The sequence below is a fragment of the Melozone crissalis genome, unplaced genomic scaffold (assembly GCF_028551555.1).
Source record: "Melozone crissalis strain CALT ecotype California unplaced genomic scaffold, PUWL_Pcris_2 ptg000027l_1, whole genome shotgun sequence".
Lineage (NCBI taxonomy): Eukaryota > Metazoa > Chordata > Aves > Passeriformes > Passerellidae > Melozone > Melozone crissalis.
Window position 1 is genome coordinate 26,193,597 of NW_026535805.1, and position 16,212 is coordinate 26,209,808.

Genomic DNA, 16,212 nt, shown 5'->3' on the forward strand with positions numbered 1-16,212 from the left:
GCGGGGGGAGGCTCTCGGGTCGGCTTCTGGGAGCGCCAGGGGGGGATTCCACGCGTTACTCGGAGACAAGAAACAGCAGCGAGAGAAAGCGCCGGCGTCCCAGCACAAGGCGGCGGGAGCAGCATCGGCGGCAGCAGGAGGAGGAGGAGGAGGAGGAGGAGGAGGGGGGAGGCCCTTCCTCCCTCCCTGCCTGCGTCCCTCCCTCCGCCGCGGTACCTGCGCCGCGCGTCCACGTGAGCGCCACATCAGCGCCGCTCCGCGCCGTCCCAGCCAGCCCGCCGCTCGGGGGGCAGCCGCCGGCCGCGCTGCCCCTTCCCTTCCCTGCTCCTTCAGCCCCCGCTCCCCTCAGCGGCGCGGCCCGGCCCGGGGCTCAGCCGGCCCCGGCTCGGGAAGATGCTGCAGTCGCTGGCGGGCAGCTCCTGCGTGCGGCTGGTGGAGCAGCACCGCTCCGCCTGGTGCTTCGCGCTGCTGGTGCTGGGCTACCTGCTCTACCTGGTGTTCGGCGCCGTGGTCTTCTCCTCGGTGGAGCTGCCCTACGAAGACCTGCTGCGCCAGGAGCTGGGCAAGCTGAAGCAGCGCTTCCTGGAGGAGCACGCCTGCCTCTCGGAGCAGCAGCTGGAGCAGTTCCTGGTGCGGGTGCTGGAGGCCAGCAACTACGGCGTCTCGGTGCTCAGCAACGCCTCGGGAAACTGGAACTGGGACTTCACCTCCTCCCTCTTCTTCGCCAGCACCGTCCTCTCCACCACGGGTAAGGCAAAGGCGCTTCGCCCGCTGCCGGAGGCCTTCCGGGGAGGCCCGGACCCCCGAGGGCCCCGCGGCGGCGGCGGGGCCGGTGTGGGGCAGCCGGGACCGGGGGCACGGAGCGACCGCCGGCCCCGCGGCCCTGGGCGTGAGGGGGGCTCTGGAGGGAGCCCACTTCCCAAATTGTCCCGTGCCACAGGCGTGTTTTGTCAGGGTGCATCACCCATGCCTGACCCCCGTGAATTCGGCGCCAAGAGCCGGGCTGCCCATTCCTCCACCCTGAAATCGTCGGCGGTCTCGAAAATCCGGCGAGATGCCCGGCTCTTTCTTTGAACTTTTAAATGCTTCTAGAGGTGACTCCTTTGCGTTCTCCTTTGGTGTTTTTTTTTTCCTGGCTGATTCTTTCCTGGGAGGGGATACACACACACGGGTGGACGGGGAAGGACTGCTAACCCGGTTATAATGAATTAAATTTCATTTTCCTGTTTTACTGTCAATTTCCATTTAATATTTGCATATAAGTGACTGAAAGATAATGCTTCCTTTCTTCCACATAGCAGTTTGCATTGGTGTTTTGAAAAACTCGAGGAAACGTTCCTCTGACCATAGTTTCTACAAACACTTATTTTTACAGTAGTTAACATTTCACATACCATCACAGTGGACGGCATTCTAAAGGATGAGTGCAGGGGATTTGTGCGGGGAAGCTGGGTTCTGGTGATTTGAATGACACAAATAATAAGGATTTGTCAAATAAGGAAAGCTTTAAAAAAATCACCCCAAAATCACCCCAAAACCAGAGAGGGCTTTGTGTCTTGGCAGTACATTGATATTACTATAAAAGATGCACTGTTTCTTTATTTTTTTTTTCCTCATTGCCCCCAAGTTAGCCCTCCTTCTATTATGGGAAATTTAATCAGCTGATACTAATAATGGCATTTAATAGTTTGCTTACCTGTTCATAAGTTAGTGCTTCCTGACTGATCTCAAACAGGCAGTGCTTGTCCTATAAATAGTTGCCATTGAGCATACAGACTAGGGTTATAAGGAAGTTGTGTTTTTAAAAAGTAAGACAGGGTTATGGGTGTCCCCCCAACACCTCCCCTCCTCACTTCTTAATTACTAGAGTTTGTAAGAAGAGAGAAAGTTACACACTTAAAGCAGTTGAATGCTTTCAGTGGATAATTTTCCAAGCATTAATCAACATGTAGGAATACTGCTGATGAAAAAAGCATAGAACTGTGATAGTACTTCAGCACCCAAATTTTTTCTTTTGTTTTCTTTCAGTAAAGCTATAAAGCACTTAAAACTTAAGGAGCTGAACTGACCTGCTTTTTTCATTTCTAATCAGTTGTACTGTTAGGTACTATAAAATGTAAATTATTTTGTCCAAGAGCTATTTTTATATCCAAATTAGTTTTTCTGTAGTGTAGTAACTCACATTAAAATAATAATTTAAAAAAGGTCCTACTTTTTTTTTTAAATGACTCAGTCAAAAAATGTTCGCAGTTGGGACAGTGGGGCTGGGTCTGAGTTGGTGACACCTTAGCACTTCGTGCTGATGCACAGCTAAGGATGTTTGGCTGAGTAGTACAGCTCAGGCAGGGATGTCTCTTTCCCACTGCCTGTCTGCTGAAGGGCAAGGCGTAAGCTGGCCCTGCATGTGTAGCTGGCTTGATCACAGAGGCCTTGCCGGGGAAGAAGACTCAATGTACAAATGGAAAACCTTTTAGAAAATGCCACTTACATGGCATATGTGCAGAAAGCACAGAGGTCTGACATGCATGAGTTGAGTTTTGTTATTTATGTGTGCTTCATAATCTGAGGTCATCCAGTCATGACTGATGTAATAGACCAGGCATCAAGTGGTGGTACTTCCTTCTGTGTCTGATAGTCCTTTGCCTTGGGCCCTTTTTATCAATTCCATCTGTTTCTTGTTCTGTGCAGTGGCCTTCAGCTGCACTTAATCCCTATTTAATACAAATTAGAGTTTGTACAGGTAGACAAGTATAAATCCAGACCAGTACAGTACCTCCAGTGCTTGTTCAAACTCTCCCCAGAGCACAGCTATTTCTGGTGAGGTGTATTTTTTTCCCCTCAATTGACTCTGCACCTGTGCAAGAAATCTTTCAAGTCTCTTGAAATGGTCATTCAAAGGGATGACAAGCAGAAGAACCTGCCTGGCCACCTCAAACACTTGTTCAGAAGTGCTTGAACATTCAAAATATGCTGTATTGTTATAAAGTGTACACCTGAAATGCCCTCCCTTTGCCAAGTACAGTAAGGGCAAAGCCAGAAAAGAGAACCCTGCTACTGATGGTTCCAGCTGAGGGTTGTTTCTGTGTGTAATTGAAATTACAGGGAGCAGCTGGGTGTTCCTTATGTTCAGCTGACTGAATTTGTCTCTCATATGTAAATAAATGCACACCTACCCCTTGTACAGAGGACAAGGCTTCTTTCATGGCCTTTCAGTTTTCTATATAAAGTATGTGGGGAAGTGTTTAAATTTGGCAACCCTGACTTTTCTTCTTGTTCCCTCCTGTCCTTATTATAGTCTTTGGCTTCTTACTCACTAGAGAAAATCCACGAAGAAAATGATACAGCCAGTCATGAATTTAAAAAAAAATCTTAAAGGTGATTGCAGAATAAGGCAAATTGCTACTTGAAAGCAATTAATATTGCTGTGCACATGGGCTGTCACAGGACTGTCACAAGCTGCCTGAAGGACGGGCAAGCAAAGGGCAGTGAAATGGACTGGTGGTGAGGCTTCAGCAGATTGTAGCAGTGACAAGTAGCAAGTTTCTCTTCTGACTTTATTCCTCCCTATGCAATTTAAGCAGTTGTGCAGAATGCCATATGAGCAGTGTGTAAGGTGAAGCACTTTGGTCATTAATAATTGACAGCTAAACACTAAGAATATACAGTTGTGTGCATTTAAGTAGTGTCTGCCTTGGAAATGCCCTGTAATTAATACCTGACACACGTCTATGGTCTGCTTGTCTCAGTGCTGGATGCCATCAAATCATTATGCTGAAACAGTTCTTTCTGGTTGGCTTTGTTGTGGTGCCATCTGTACTAAAGTCTTTTATTTCTAACAATAAAAATGAAGTAATTTTTTGCACTCACCCTTGCAGGTGGTTTTTTCACTCATCTTGGTGTGCTGTCAGTGTCTAACATCCCATATTGGTACAATATGGGAATACTGCATTACACGAGTTGTAAGCAGAATGAAGCAATCAAAGAAATTGATACTGGTTGTGTTGACAGATATGAAAAGTACACTGACTTCTGCTTGTTGGAGGAAAATAGGTAGGGAAGGAAAGGAGCAGCCAATTTAGGAACTTGGGGCCTTTAGTTTTATGTTTGTTTCTGGTATGAGTCTTCTCAGTGCAAAATTATTCCATGGCATTTTATACACACAGGCTCTAAGACTTATTCTGACTGTCCAGCTTTGAGTATTTTTACCTTCATTCACAAGCCTTGCCACCTACAGGCATGGCTGGAGGTTTCATATAACATCTAGACACCAAAGGGATGCTGAGGAACAGCTGCCTTTATCCTTCTCTGCTGTGATAGGGTTGGCAAGATACCCTTGAGGAGGAGGTGAGGATAGCCTTGTCCTGATTTAGGGATTTGCAGAGGAAAGGTGAGAAGTTGCCTCTTCTACCATGCCAACACGTTTTAAAGTTTTTGATTGAGGTCAGCTGGCCTGTCATTTGAATCACAGGAGTTAAGGCAGTAGGAGAGGGGAGGATTGTCTGCTTTTCACCACTTCTGAAGCCTGTAACATGGTTGTCTGCAAAGTGGTTTGTGAAAGCATTGTTTTCTCCAGAATTCAGCCTGTACCAATCTCATTGTTGGTGCTGAGCGTGGGTGTATTGTGCTGCATTCAGGGACCGTCACCCAAGATCCACAATGGGCTGAATTTGGGTTTTTGCTCGCTGCATTTTGAATGGAGTAAGGAGCAGTAGTAATTCAGTAGTTGCAGATAAATGCTGACAGAGGCTGCTACTTTGAAAGTGCTTGGTGGAAGGGCAAGTAAAGATACAATATGGCTTTCAGGAAAAGTTTTGCATTCAGGTTATTTAACTGCCAAGCTGTATGAGGAGTTATTGCATCTATAATTTGATTTATAAGAGTGTTCTCCGTTAGATCTGACTCTCATAAGCATTGCTACTTGCTTTGAGAAACTAAACTATGCCTTTATTTATGACAAGTAGCAGGCTGTGAGGTTGTGATGTACTGCAAAAGAACGTGAATTCTGTATGAAGAGACCAGGGAAAGAGAAGCCTGGCAGTCTGCATCATTTTCTCCATGTTCTTCTCACAAGTGCTTGATGTTCTTGCCTTTCTTCTCCCTCAGGGGAACAGGCCCCACATCCAGTGCATATTTAGTGTGCATTGCAGATCTGAACAAATCCATAGAAGATGAGTGAGGGCCATGAAAGCATGACAGTGGAGCATTACAAAGACATCATAAGATTTGTAGGCTCTTACAGGAGAGCCCTCAGGTGGAATAAACTACTGAGATCTCTCAATCCTGTATAGAAAGATGTGAATATAACTTAAGGTAATAAATAATAAATAAGAGGAAAGTTTACAGAGGCTTTAGGGAAAACAAGGTTTTCTGTCCCATGCTTGAATTCAATGTAAAATGCATATGTTATTTTTGCTGCTGTCAGAATATGTGGGCTGTGTCCCTGGTGATGCCTGTATTATCTCATTAATACACACCAAATAATTGTGTTTCATAATTCATACCAAATGTCTGTCTAGAGACCTGACATAAGGTTCTCTGTTGCCTCTTATCTGAAAATATACAAACTTGGTGATGGATTAAACTCAGATCTGTCTCACTGGTAGTCACCCCTGTCTCCAGCAGAACACTGAAGCTTCATTGTGCTGTTGCCCTGACTGCAGCACTCATAGATTATTTAAATTGTTGTGATGAATTGCAGCTATTCACCAGGGTGAGGATGCCAAACTTTGGGAACTTTGTTTTTCTTTTAAGAGTTGTTTGTTACTTGGAAATAACATCTACAGGAAAAGGCAATTTGCTGGGATGATCTTGGAAGCAACGGGAGGTTGTGCTGTACTCTGCAACAGAGTGGTTTTTATCCAGCAGACATTCTAAGAGCAAAGGTAGGTTGAGAAGGATGCCAGAGGAAAAGGATTACATTCTATAAGCTAACTGTTTGGATCTGAAGCCAAGGGGTTGAAGCCTACAGGGTTTTCTGGGACAGGGTGATCACAGCTACTGGCCCCAAGGCTGTTGGCCTCCAGATCAATAGACTGTCCTGGAACCAGGCATCCTGCCTCTTGCATTAAGTGGTATAAGCACAAAGTCAGAGAGTCATTCTGTCTGCCTGTGTGTCTGCTTCCTTCCTTCATTCTATACCCATGGAGCAGTTCCAGATTTTCTGTTGTCATATTTTAGTCTGGCCCCAGGGTCAAGATGCTGTCTCCTGGGATGTGGGAGATTTCAGTTGAGTTCAGCTTAATGTTATTCTCAGTAAAAGGATTTGAACTAGGGTTTTCTAGAACTCCTTAGGAAGAGGAGACAAAAAGACCACCATCTGGGGAAGTTGTGAAAGTTGAGTATGCATGGAGTCATACTGAGAAAATAGCTTGGATGCTTCTGGTATCTCTGCCTTACAACACAAAATAATGGGAAAGTTCATTGAAATAGTAAAAAAGAAAAAAAAAATCACATTTACAATCAGAAAAGAGGGGACTTGACCAGTTAAAAAGCCCAAGCAAACTGGAAAAAAACCCTGAAAACACAAAACCAAGCAAACCTACCAAAATACACATACCAAAAATGTGTGGTGTGAATATCTCCAGAACCTCTTTATTTTGTCAAAATCCATGTTAATAAACATTTTTGAGAAAGGTAGTAGGTTCTGGACTTCAGGACAGAAGGCACTCAGTTACCAGAGATGAGTAACAGAGATGAGCTGCAGCCAGCAGATTGGTCACATTATCTGTTGTGTGCCCAGGACAAAGGTCTTGTTTTCTTCTACTGCAGTAAGCGGAGGCAGAGAGGAAATCTGGGTCTCTCCCTGTCCTGTGTTCCAGGCAGGATGGTAGTTCCTGGTTTCTCATGGGGCTAGAGCAATCAGCTAAGCCAAAAATCCTGCTTGTGCTTGCTGAAACAAAGGGCGTCGAGTCACTCTAAACCAATATTTGGCCTTCTTTACAGGCCAGTGAGTAGGAAAAACATCTCCTGACAGAAACTGGGGAAGCCATGGATTACCAAGACTGTATTATTGTATTAGTAGCACTGCTGGCTGCTGATGGGTGGAATGTCTTTCTTACAAACTCTGTCCTCACTTCTGTATCCTCCAATTCCTCTTGCCTTGCTAAATTGCCAGTGATGAGGAGCCCCACCAGCAGCTCTCAGCAGGTGAAGGACTGCAGCTGCTGCCTCTGTAGTCCTTCTGTGTTTGGCCTAGGGTCATTCCTCCTGTGCACACAAGCAGTTGAAAGCAAGAGAGTCATCTCCTGCAAAATTGCCTTTCATTAAACATTTTCTATGTTTCAGCCTTTTTGTAAAGCTGGAATTCGTATTATTATTCTACCGACATCTCCAAATCAAGTCCTAAGTTAAGTAATGTATACTTTCAGAGCAGGATTTCTAAAACTTAACAACCGAATCCTGCAATTCCTGGTCATTACTTGGTAGGATTTTCACTTTTTTCTGAATATAATTTTTTAAAGGTCTTTAAAACCTATTGTTAATCATGTTTTCATTACTTGTTGTTTGTTTTGGTTCTTCCCTTGTTTCACTTTGGCCTGCTGCATCATCATTTTAATAATCTGTGGAGTTTTTTAAATAGACTAACATCATATGTATGGACTAAGGTCTATTTTGGTCACTGCTCCAGGTTAATTATAAAGTAGGTTACAAGCTACTAAACCATATGAAGACCAGAGTATTTCTTGGCCTGTGAAGAAGTAGAAGTTTAGCATTTTAAGGAAAAATTAGGATTCCTATGAGATTTTTGATGCCTTCAGGATTCAAGAAAAGTAATAAAAAATTTTCTTGGGAATTGGCTACCTAAATACCTACTGCCTCACTGGGTCTGACCTCAGCTGTTTGACAGTTAGGATATTTGTACAAAATTCAGCTGATGACCTACAGAAGTTACTGATGGTGACCCAGAAGGTCTAGGAGAGATGTACCAGCCATCTTTTTCATGGAAGAACCCTGCATATACCTTAAACAGATTGTTTGTTATGAGGTCAAAACAGCAGTGTGGTTCTGGTTAAGAGCAGCACTGAAAGGAATCAATGGAGCAGAGCTTTTCAAGTGGCTGTGCTTCACAAAAGTATCCAAGTGCCTCTTGGAAGAACATATGGATTGGAAAGGAAAAGATACACATTCATCTCTGAAAACAGAATGTACCAGCGTCCTTGTAGGAAAAGCAGATATGAATCCAAGTGGTACACCAGCTGTCACCAGACTCCAAACATTTACTAACTGAGTATTACCATGGTCTGTACTCCAGACTGATTCTGTGCCAGTCACTGCAGCAGCTTTGGAAGTTATCACATTATCTTTGAGGAACTAAGGAGATCCCACTTGCAGGTTGGGCTGGGAAGCAGGTTTTACCAGCGGAACAAGCTGGCTCAGTAGTCTTCCAAGTACCCTTTGCTGGTGTGTGAGAAATTGAGTCTGTGCCCTCTGACAAAGTTGCATACTATCTAGTGCTAGGAACTTTACAGCAGAATTCCATCTTTCTCCTGCAAATTGTGAGTCCAGACTGTTATGATAACAGCAAGTGGAGGCTTTCTGCCTCTAACCACAAATTGAAAACTTCTGGCCTGACCAGAATATCTGTATAGAATGTTTTCAAGCATAATTTAATATCTTTGTAAATGCAGCTTTTGAGAGCATTGGTGCTATGAGAATGGGATTTTGTAATATATTTTGTTCCTCATGCATTTAATTTCTGACACACTGAGTATTTTTTCTGAATATGCTTAAAATGGCTCAAATGAAAAGGCTAAAATGAATTTCATTTTGCTTGCAGTATGAGTACCTCCTTCTGTGTCGTTCAATTATTTAAACACTGTTTAAATTGACTCAGCTGAATAACCGTAAATTCTTTAACAGTAGCTTCTTCACAGGTTTCTAAGACTAGACATGTAAGTGGGTTTAAGGTAAAAGAGAGACCAACCAGAATTAGATACTGAAATGATAATGTTAAAACACATCATTGTTGATGTTTGGTTTTTTTTTTCCCCAATAAGCAGAATGAGAGATGAATGTAGTTATAGAGGCCCCATCTCTGGAAATGTTCAAGGTCAGGTTTGGATGGGGCCCTGAGCAACCTGCTCTAGTGAAAGGTGTTCCCCCCATGGCAGGCGGGGGTTGGAGCAAGAGGATCTTTAAGGTTCCTTCCAACCCAAACCGTTCTATGATTCCATGAAATGCATACTAAAACTATAATTACTTCCAAGTATGAGAAGATTTCTCAGCATTAAGAGGCAAAAGTAATCCTTCCGAAAATCTCAAATGATGCAGCACTGACTGGAATGGGACTTAGGTATGATTTTATTTTATAGTCTGTATTGAATTTTCTCTTATGTGACACTTGGTCTTCTACTTTCTTTGATATTTTAAAACTATGGGGCACACTGTGAACACCTGTTTTGCTCAGTTGAGTGATTGGCAGCCTCAGACATTGCAACATGCAGTACTAGTGCCAAAGTCCAGAAGCAAGTTAGAGTAGGTATCCTCTTTTGTTTACAATATAGTTTGAAAAGGAGATATTACTTCAGAGTCACCAAATGCAAACTCAAGGCAAAAATCTTATTTGACCTCTTCCCTGACAGACTGAGACTCTACTGTATGTGGCTTTAAAGTGGAAAAAAACTCATGTTCAGAAAGCAGTAACATATCCAGAGATCTGCTAAAAATTAAATAGTTTGGATGTTTAACTCTTGGGAACTTTATTATAGAAGTCCATACATCTCTCTCCACAGGAAGGGAAAAAGAGCCTTAAAAATTGATCCTTTTATTTAATATGGGAAGACCTTGGAATCTCTGCTTTGTATGTTATTCAAAGTAACTATTTTCCCAGCTGTATGCTGTACAAGAATTGCATAGACCTTTTCCTTTGAAGCCTACAGCCTAAAGGAAATGAGAAAACTCTAAAGCAAACCAAAGAACTTCCATCTCTTGTAGAGTTTCAGAAGCTCTAGGCTGTATGATTTACTAATGGACAATTAAATTTTAAACACTTCACAACAGGTCTTGTTACTTATTTATATATGTTATATAGGTTGATGGTTGGACTTGGTGATCTTGGAGAGTTTTTCCAACTTTAACAGTTCTATGATGAGTGATTTCCATGGCTCTGTTTTGGTTAGTGTTGGGATGCTGACTGAGCAGTATAGCAAATGGACAGGGCTCAAAGAAGTATAATTGTGTTATTATTTGAAAATGCCAGCTACTGTAAACTCTAAGTGGTGCACAGAAATTAACGCAAAATTCTGTAAATCATTTGAGTGATTAGTACTTGGGAATGAATTTCTCTAACGTGAGGATTGTTTAATTTACCTCTGTGCATTTACACATCTGTTGAGAAATCCAGGACTTCAGTCTGGCTCCTGGTCCACTGCTGCAACTCTGGTTGGGTATTCAAGGAACTGTGGACACTACAGGATGCAGCACTGTGTGAATCAACAATTCATGTTGATGAGAGAAAAAACTAAATCCAAGACTAATCTCAGGCCTTAGATTTAGGCCTCAGTGTTATGTATTTACATTCTGCCTACCTATAGTGGAAAGATTCATCTTTAATTTTCAGTTGTATCCTTTAGTGCAGCTCTTTGTAGTCAATGAAGCCACCTGAATGTTCAGGTCAGGTTTTCTAGCTGCCACCTGAGATTATTTTGTATTCTGCTTTGAGGAATATGTTATTTATCCTAGGAGTTATTGTTAGCCGTGAATCTCAATCAAAGCAAAAGATGGAAGCTCACTCAACATCTCAAACAGAAGTTTGAGCTCCTGGTTTTAGCCTTGCATTACACCATGTCCTTAGATGTCATGAGGAAGATGGTGATCATCTTTCACATTTCTCCATAATGTTTTATCAGTGGATCTTGAAGCATGTGCATACCAGAAACTGCTTTTTGCTGATTAGTGCACTACTGTTATGTTCTGTATCATGAGAGATCACAGTGACATTTCTGTATGTATTTTGCTAAAGGATAAGCTAAGACAAAGGAAAAACAATCATGAAAGATCACATATGAGCCATTAGTATGGTTGAGAATAGGAACCTGTGTCTTGCAGTTCTCCATTTCTGCTGCTAGGCTGTGTTCCCATACAGTAGGCTGATTTCCCATCCTGTGGGTGCACTTCAGCAGGCTTTTATTTTCTTGCATTTGATGTTCTTTCTTCTTTTCCTTTAGTAATAGTTTTTCTGCTCAGTAATATTAGAGGAAATCACAGCTACTTGAACAGACTTTTACAGAATCCACATCAAAGTGTGCAATGCACATTTCTGTATCTTTACTTCAGTGGAGAGTCCAGAAATGTTGCCTCTCCCTTCTAGGGAATTGTTCAGGTGTGTACTATGTGTAGAAAACACACTATACACCAGATAATGCTGCCCACATAACTGATCAAATGCCTGAGTAGCCTTTGTGAGAAGGTGGCAGCATTTTCTCTGCTTTAGCATGCTGGATGCCTCTCTTTACCTAGCAAAGGGTTTGCTCAGGGTGTTGTAAAACAAAATGGGCTGAGCCTACCTAACAGCTTTTGCCAGCGGTAGGAAGATGCGTTGGATCCCTGATTCTCATCCTAGGGTCCAGCCCTGCGCTAGGTCTGTGGCCAACAGGACCACAACAGTAGGCCAAGTCACTTTATCAGACTGGAAGGAGCATATTCCCTTCTTGCTGGATTAGTTTGCTCTGAGTTACTATATTTGAGCAAACTGCAACCAATACAAGAGGGGGCAGAACCAACAGCAGCCCTTTTCCTAGCAGTTACTCTAGGATTAGTTAGGCATCTCATGTAGCTATGTGGTAGAAGCACAGAAAGAATCTAAAAAGCACAGCCAAATCAACAACAGGTATAAGAAAGGAGCTGGTAACCTAAGAAAGTGTTTCCTGTGCTGATAATGTATGTGACAATTGCTGGCTGTCCCTTGTAAAGGAGCATTGTTTCACACCGGATTAAAATGTCAGCTAGCAAAGCTGAAAGAATTTTAACTGGACTCCATTTTGTTGATTCAGATGCCATCATTAAAATATTTCTCTCTGGTGTATTTCAGGTCCGCATATCTTCAGGGGAGCTTCATTTTTTCCTACTGGGTAACTACTGTCATGTGGTAAATTGCATTGTCTTTGGAGTTAGTAAGGAAGCAATGCAGTCATACCATTGTACCCAGTTTACAAATTCTTATCATTGACAATTACAGGAAACTGGATGTGTTCATGGGACCAGACACTCAAAGAAATCTGTCCCTTGTAAAGATGTGTTAACTATCAGTTTACTCATTGCTGCTCAGACTCTTCTGTGCTAGGTCTTTCTTTTGGAATTACCAACAATTTTACATTCCCCTCCCCTTTATGCTGAGGTCTCAGAGGTGCCATGTACAACACACTGGTTTTCTTACAGAGTCACAGGTTGTGTCAGTCCAGCCTTTTCCATGCTGGTCACTGTTTGCAAATGCAAGTGCTGGCAGGAGGATGCTGAACATGAAACCTTCAGCACAGAGGATGGCTAAGCATTTCTGATATGTGTGCTACCTTACTGGAAAAGGATTTAAGGAAATGGGTCTCAAAATCTTTGGTCGGTGTTGATGGTCTTTGACTGACTTGTGAGTCCAGAGTTGTAATTGGGCAACTGGAGTATTTTTTGATGAATTGTCATACTGGATTTAATGTTGCCTGCTTTCATTATATGCACACCTATCTTATTCTGGCCCTGAGAGTTTAGAATGTATTCCCACTAGGAAAGTCACCTTATAGTTGTAAGAATTTTTGGAATCATCAACTATCCCACCAATAGGAATTTTTGTACCAAGTGAAGTGCGTCGTTTTAAAACAAATTGCCATTAGTCTAAACAGACAACACTGGTTTTGAAAACCACAGAGTATTAAAGTTGCTCTCTCTTTGTCTTTACATTGCTGGCTAAATGTCTTGTGTATGTAGTTTACCTTTCTAAATGCCACATTCCTGTTTATTTCCAAATAACTTTTAGATAAGCAAAACCCTCTACATTTCATCTGCTTGTGAACATAAATCGTATGTGCAACCACAGTTCTTTTCGTTTCCCTTTATTTAGTGATAGGACATACAGGGCTGTGATTATCCCATTTGTCCTTATTCCAGTGTAACTAATCAAATTTGTGTTTCCCACGATTATTGTTTGCTATGTGGGATGTCTTAAATGTGTGAGTAATTGAATAGGACTAATGTATCTATAAAATCTGTTTATGGTTCAGTTAACTAGTTCTCACAACAGTTGAGGAATTCCCCCATTGAGTTTTGCAAATTTGTGTTCTATTTTGAGCTTGAAATGGTGAATATATTCAGCTTGACTGTATTCAGATGTGAGAGTATCATCAAGCATCATATTTAGGACTGTAATTTAGAGTTTTGAATAAGTCATCTCATCTGTAAAGGTATCTCACTTTGGTCCTTATGTAAGTATTGTCTCATGATTTATTATTCCAGATGGAACATGCTTGCATGAAAGTGGAGTGTGATGCACTTCAGTTCTGTGTGGTTTTAGTTGCTTTAGTGATTTTTTCCTATTTGTGTTAAATTGTTTTGCTTCTGTTTGGCATTATGTGTTGTTAAAATCTTTATGTTTCTGAGAAATAGCTATTGAAACAGAAGATATCCACATTCAAGTACATTATGGTGACTGACTTATATATGAAATATTGAAATATCTTACAAAAATAGGCAAGAACTATGTGTCTTTCTCTGCCAAACAAGGGAGTTGATGCTTGTAATTTCCCTGAGTTCCAGATGTCAAATCAATAACAAGATTAGAAGTAAATATTCCTATTCCCCTGCTGCATCTAGTAGATAACAGTTTCTTCTACATGAGGTTGCATTTTAATGCAAAGATGCTGCTTACAGATTTGAATTTAACTCCACAGCGTGAAATGGCCTAATTTTTTAATGTTGTGGGATAATTCCTTACTGCCCACAATACAAGTTTCCTTCACTGTTTTCATGCTCTGTAATTTCTGATGGCGCAATAAAGCAATCTTTGTTTCAGAGTGGAGGTGGAGAGCCTACTAATTTGCAGCTGGTTGTTTCTTTTTATTTCCAGATGGTAGGAAGAAAAATTGTGGCTCATTTCAATGCGAGAAATTAAGTTTGCAAGACTAGGTATTCTTCAGTAACTGGAAATGTGATTAAAATGCTGCAGTAAGTGCCACTGCAACACATTCAAAGCTTTTGACACATCCCAGGGTGCATTTGGGATGGTAACAGGTGTGAATTATAAATTTTTAGAAATCTCTTTTCTAGTGAACTGTACCAGGCTTCAAGCACAGCACTACAGTGCACAGGTGCTGGGTTCAGCAGTAGCACCTGGCACATCCCTGTGGTACACCATGCATACACAAGGTCTTTCAAGTGGTAGAAAGCTGAAGTAATTGATAGAACTTGAAAACCTGTTACATTAAAATTAGAGGGGCTGTGGAAAGACAAAGTTGCAGCACGGAATGAATCTGTGGTTCCAGACCTTTTTTGTAAAAAGATCCATCTTCTCTCAGTCTGTTCAGAAAGTGTGTGTCCTCTGAGGCTCACTGCCATTTAGATGCTAAATGTGTCTTAGCTACTAAAAGGAATTTCTCCATAGGTGTGCAGACTTTTGGAATTACAGACAAAATCTAGAGGTGTAAGATCTGTTGTGTGAAATATACTACTTCTATGCTGCAGTCAAGGTGAAATCCTCATAGTGTTGTTTTTCTGAATCAACATGAGAAATGAGAAGATCAATATTGTGGACAAGCTGCTGGCTAAGTCTAATCATTAATGACATTTTATCTCTGCCAAAACATTGTCCATGTTAAGCTCTTTTTGTCCTACTTTGAATATTTCAGGATGTGAACCTCAGGAAGAACTGTAAAAAGGCTTGTACTCTGCCCGGCTTTCAGCTGGGATCGAGTTCATTTTCTCCTTAGTAGCTGGTACAGTGCTCTGTTCTGTATTGACTATGAGAGGAAGGTTGATAACACACTGAAATTTCAGTTGTTGCTCAGTAGTGCTTGCCCCAGGTCAAGGACTTTTCAGTTTCCCGTGATCTGCCTGGGAGCAGGTGCACAAGGAGCTGTGAGGGCTCATGGCCAGGGCACCTGGCCTAAACTGTCCGAAGGGATATTCCATGCCATAGAGCGTGGTGCCCAGTGTATGAACTGGGGGAAGTTGGCTGGTAGAGACCAATTGCTGCATGGGGATGGCATGGACATCAGCCAGCACGTCATGAGCAATTGTGTGCACTTCTTTTGTCTGTCTTGGCTTTTATTCCTTTCATTCTCCTTTTCATTATAATTATTGTCATTATTATTATTGTTATTGTACTTCACTTTGTTTCAATTGCTAAAATTTATTATCTCAACCCGTAAGTTTTACTTTTTGTTCCTAATTCTCCTCCCCACCATGAGGGAGGAGTGAGCAAACAGCTGTATGGTACTTAACTGCCACCTCAGGTTAAACCATAACAACCCCTTTCAATACCTTGAAGTTGGTATTGAAGTTCTTAGCAAGGTTTTTAAAGGACTTGTTTCTTTGACTGCTTGTTAATCTTGATGATCAGTGGCTTTGAAAATCTATTAATATGGGAATGCTGCTGCACACACATTCTGAACATTCCAGTGCAAAAATCTCATCTTGTTTTCTAATGTTTCAGAGGACTACAAGTTAAAATTTCCTAATAAAACTCCCTCACATTTCTCTTTTAGCAAATTTAAGTTTCTGAGACTTAGGTAGTTTGTTCTATTAGGATACCTCACTAATAAAGTAGTCTGTTGGAGCCCCTACTTTGATACAGATTTTTGACCATCTGTTGCCTAGCGGGCAAGTAAACCAATAAAAGAATAATTGGAATTTTCCTGGCTGGATTCTCAGAGTAGCCCTCAGGAAGTCTCACCTTGCTTTTGACCTGTTGGTTGAGTTTTATTCAACAGACTTTTGTAATTTTTACTTCTTTCTCCATTGGAAAATGAATCTGAGGTAACAGAAAAGAATTGTTGAAACAAGATAAGAGTTTGTTTATTTATGCTAAATCTTTGCTAGAGGCAGATCTAAAGATGTGATGTTTGTGTTTTAGATAAGTATTTCTAGAAATGTGCCGTTATTAAGAGTTCTCTGGGGGGAAAAATAGCCCAACACCAGATCGATCCTGGTTGGATTGCAACTAAACCCTTATAGGATCTTAAATCCAGGATGACACTAAGAGGAACCAATTTCCAGTATAAAGATTTTGAGCTT

At 41.7% G+C, this 16,212-nt stretch overlaps 1 protein-coding gene across 1 annotated transcript in view; it reads left to right on the forward strand.

The window, feature by feature from the left end:
* The first annotated feature begins 203 nt into the window (after positions 1–203).
* KCNK1 (potassium two pore domain channel subfamily K member 1) overlaps positions 204–16,212 on the forward strand; it is a 31,452-nt gene continuing 15,443 nt past the window's right edge. The window contains exon 1 of the mRNA XM_054280238.1: positions 204–748. Within this exon, the coding sequence (XP_054136213.1) occupies positions 394–748 (355 nt within the window). The 5' untranslated portion in view covers positions 204–393. The remainder of the gene's footprint in view (positions 749–16,212) is intronic.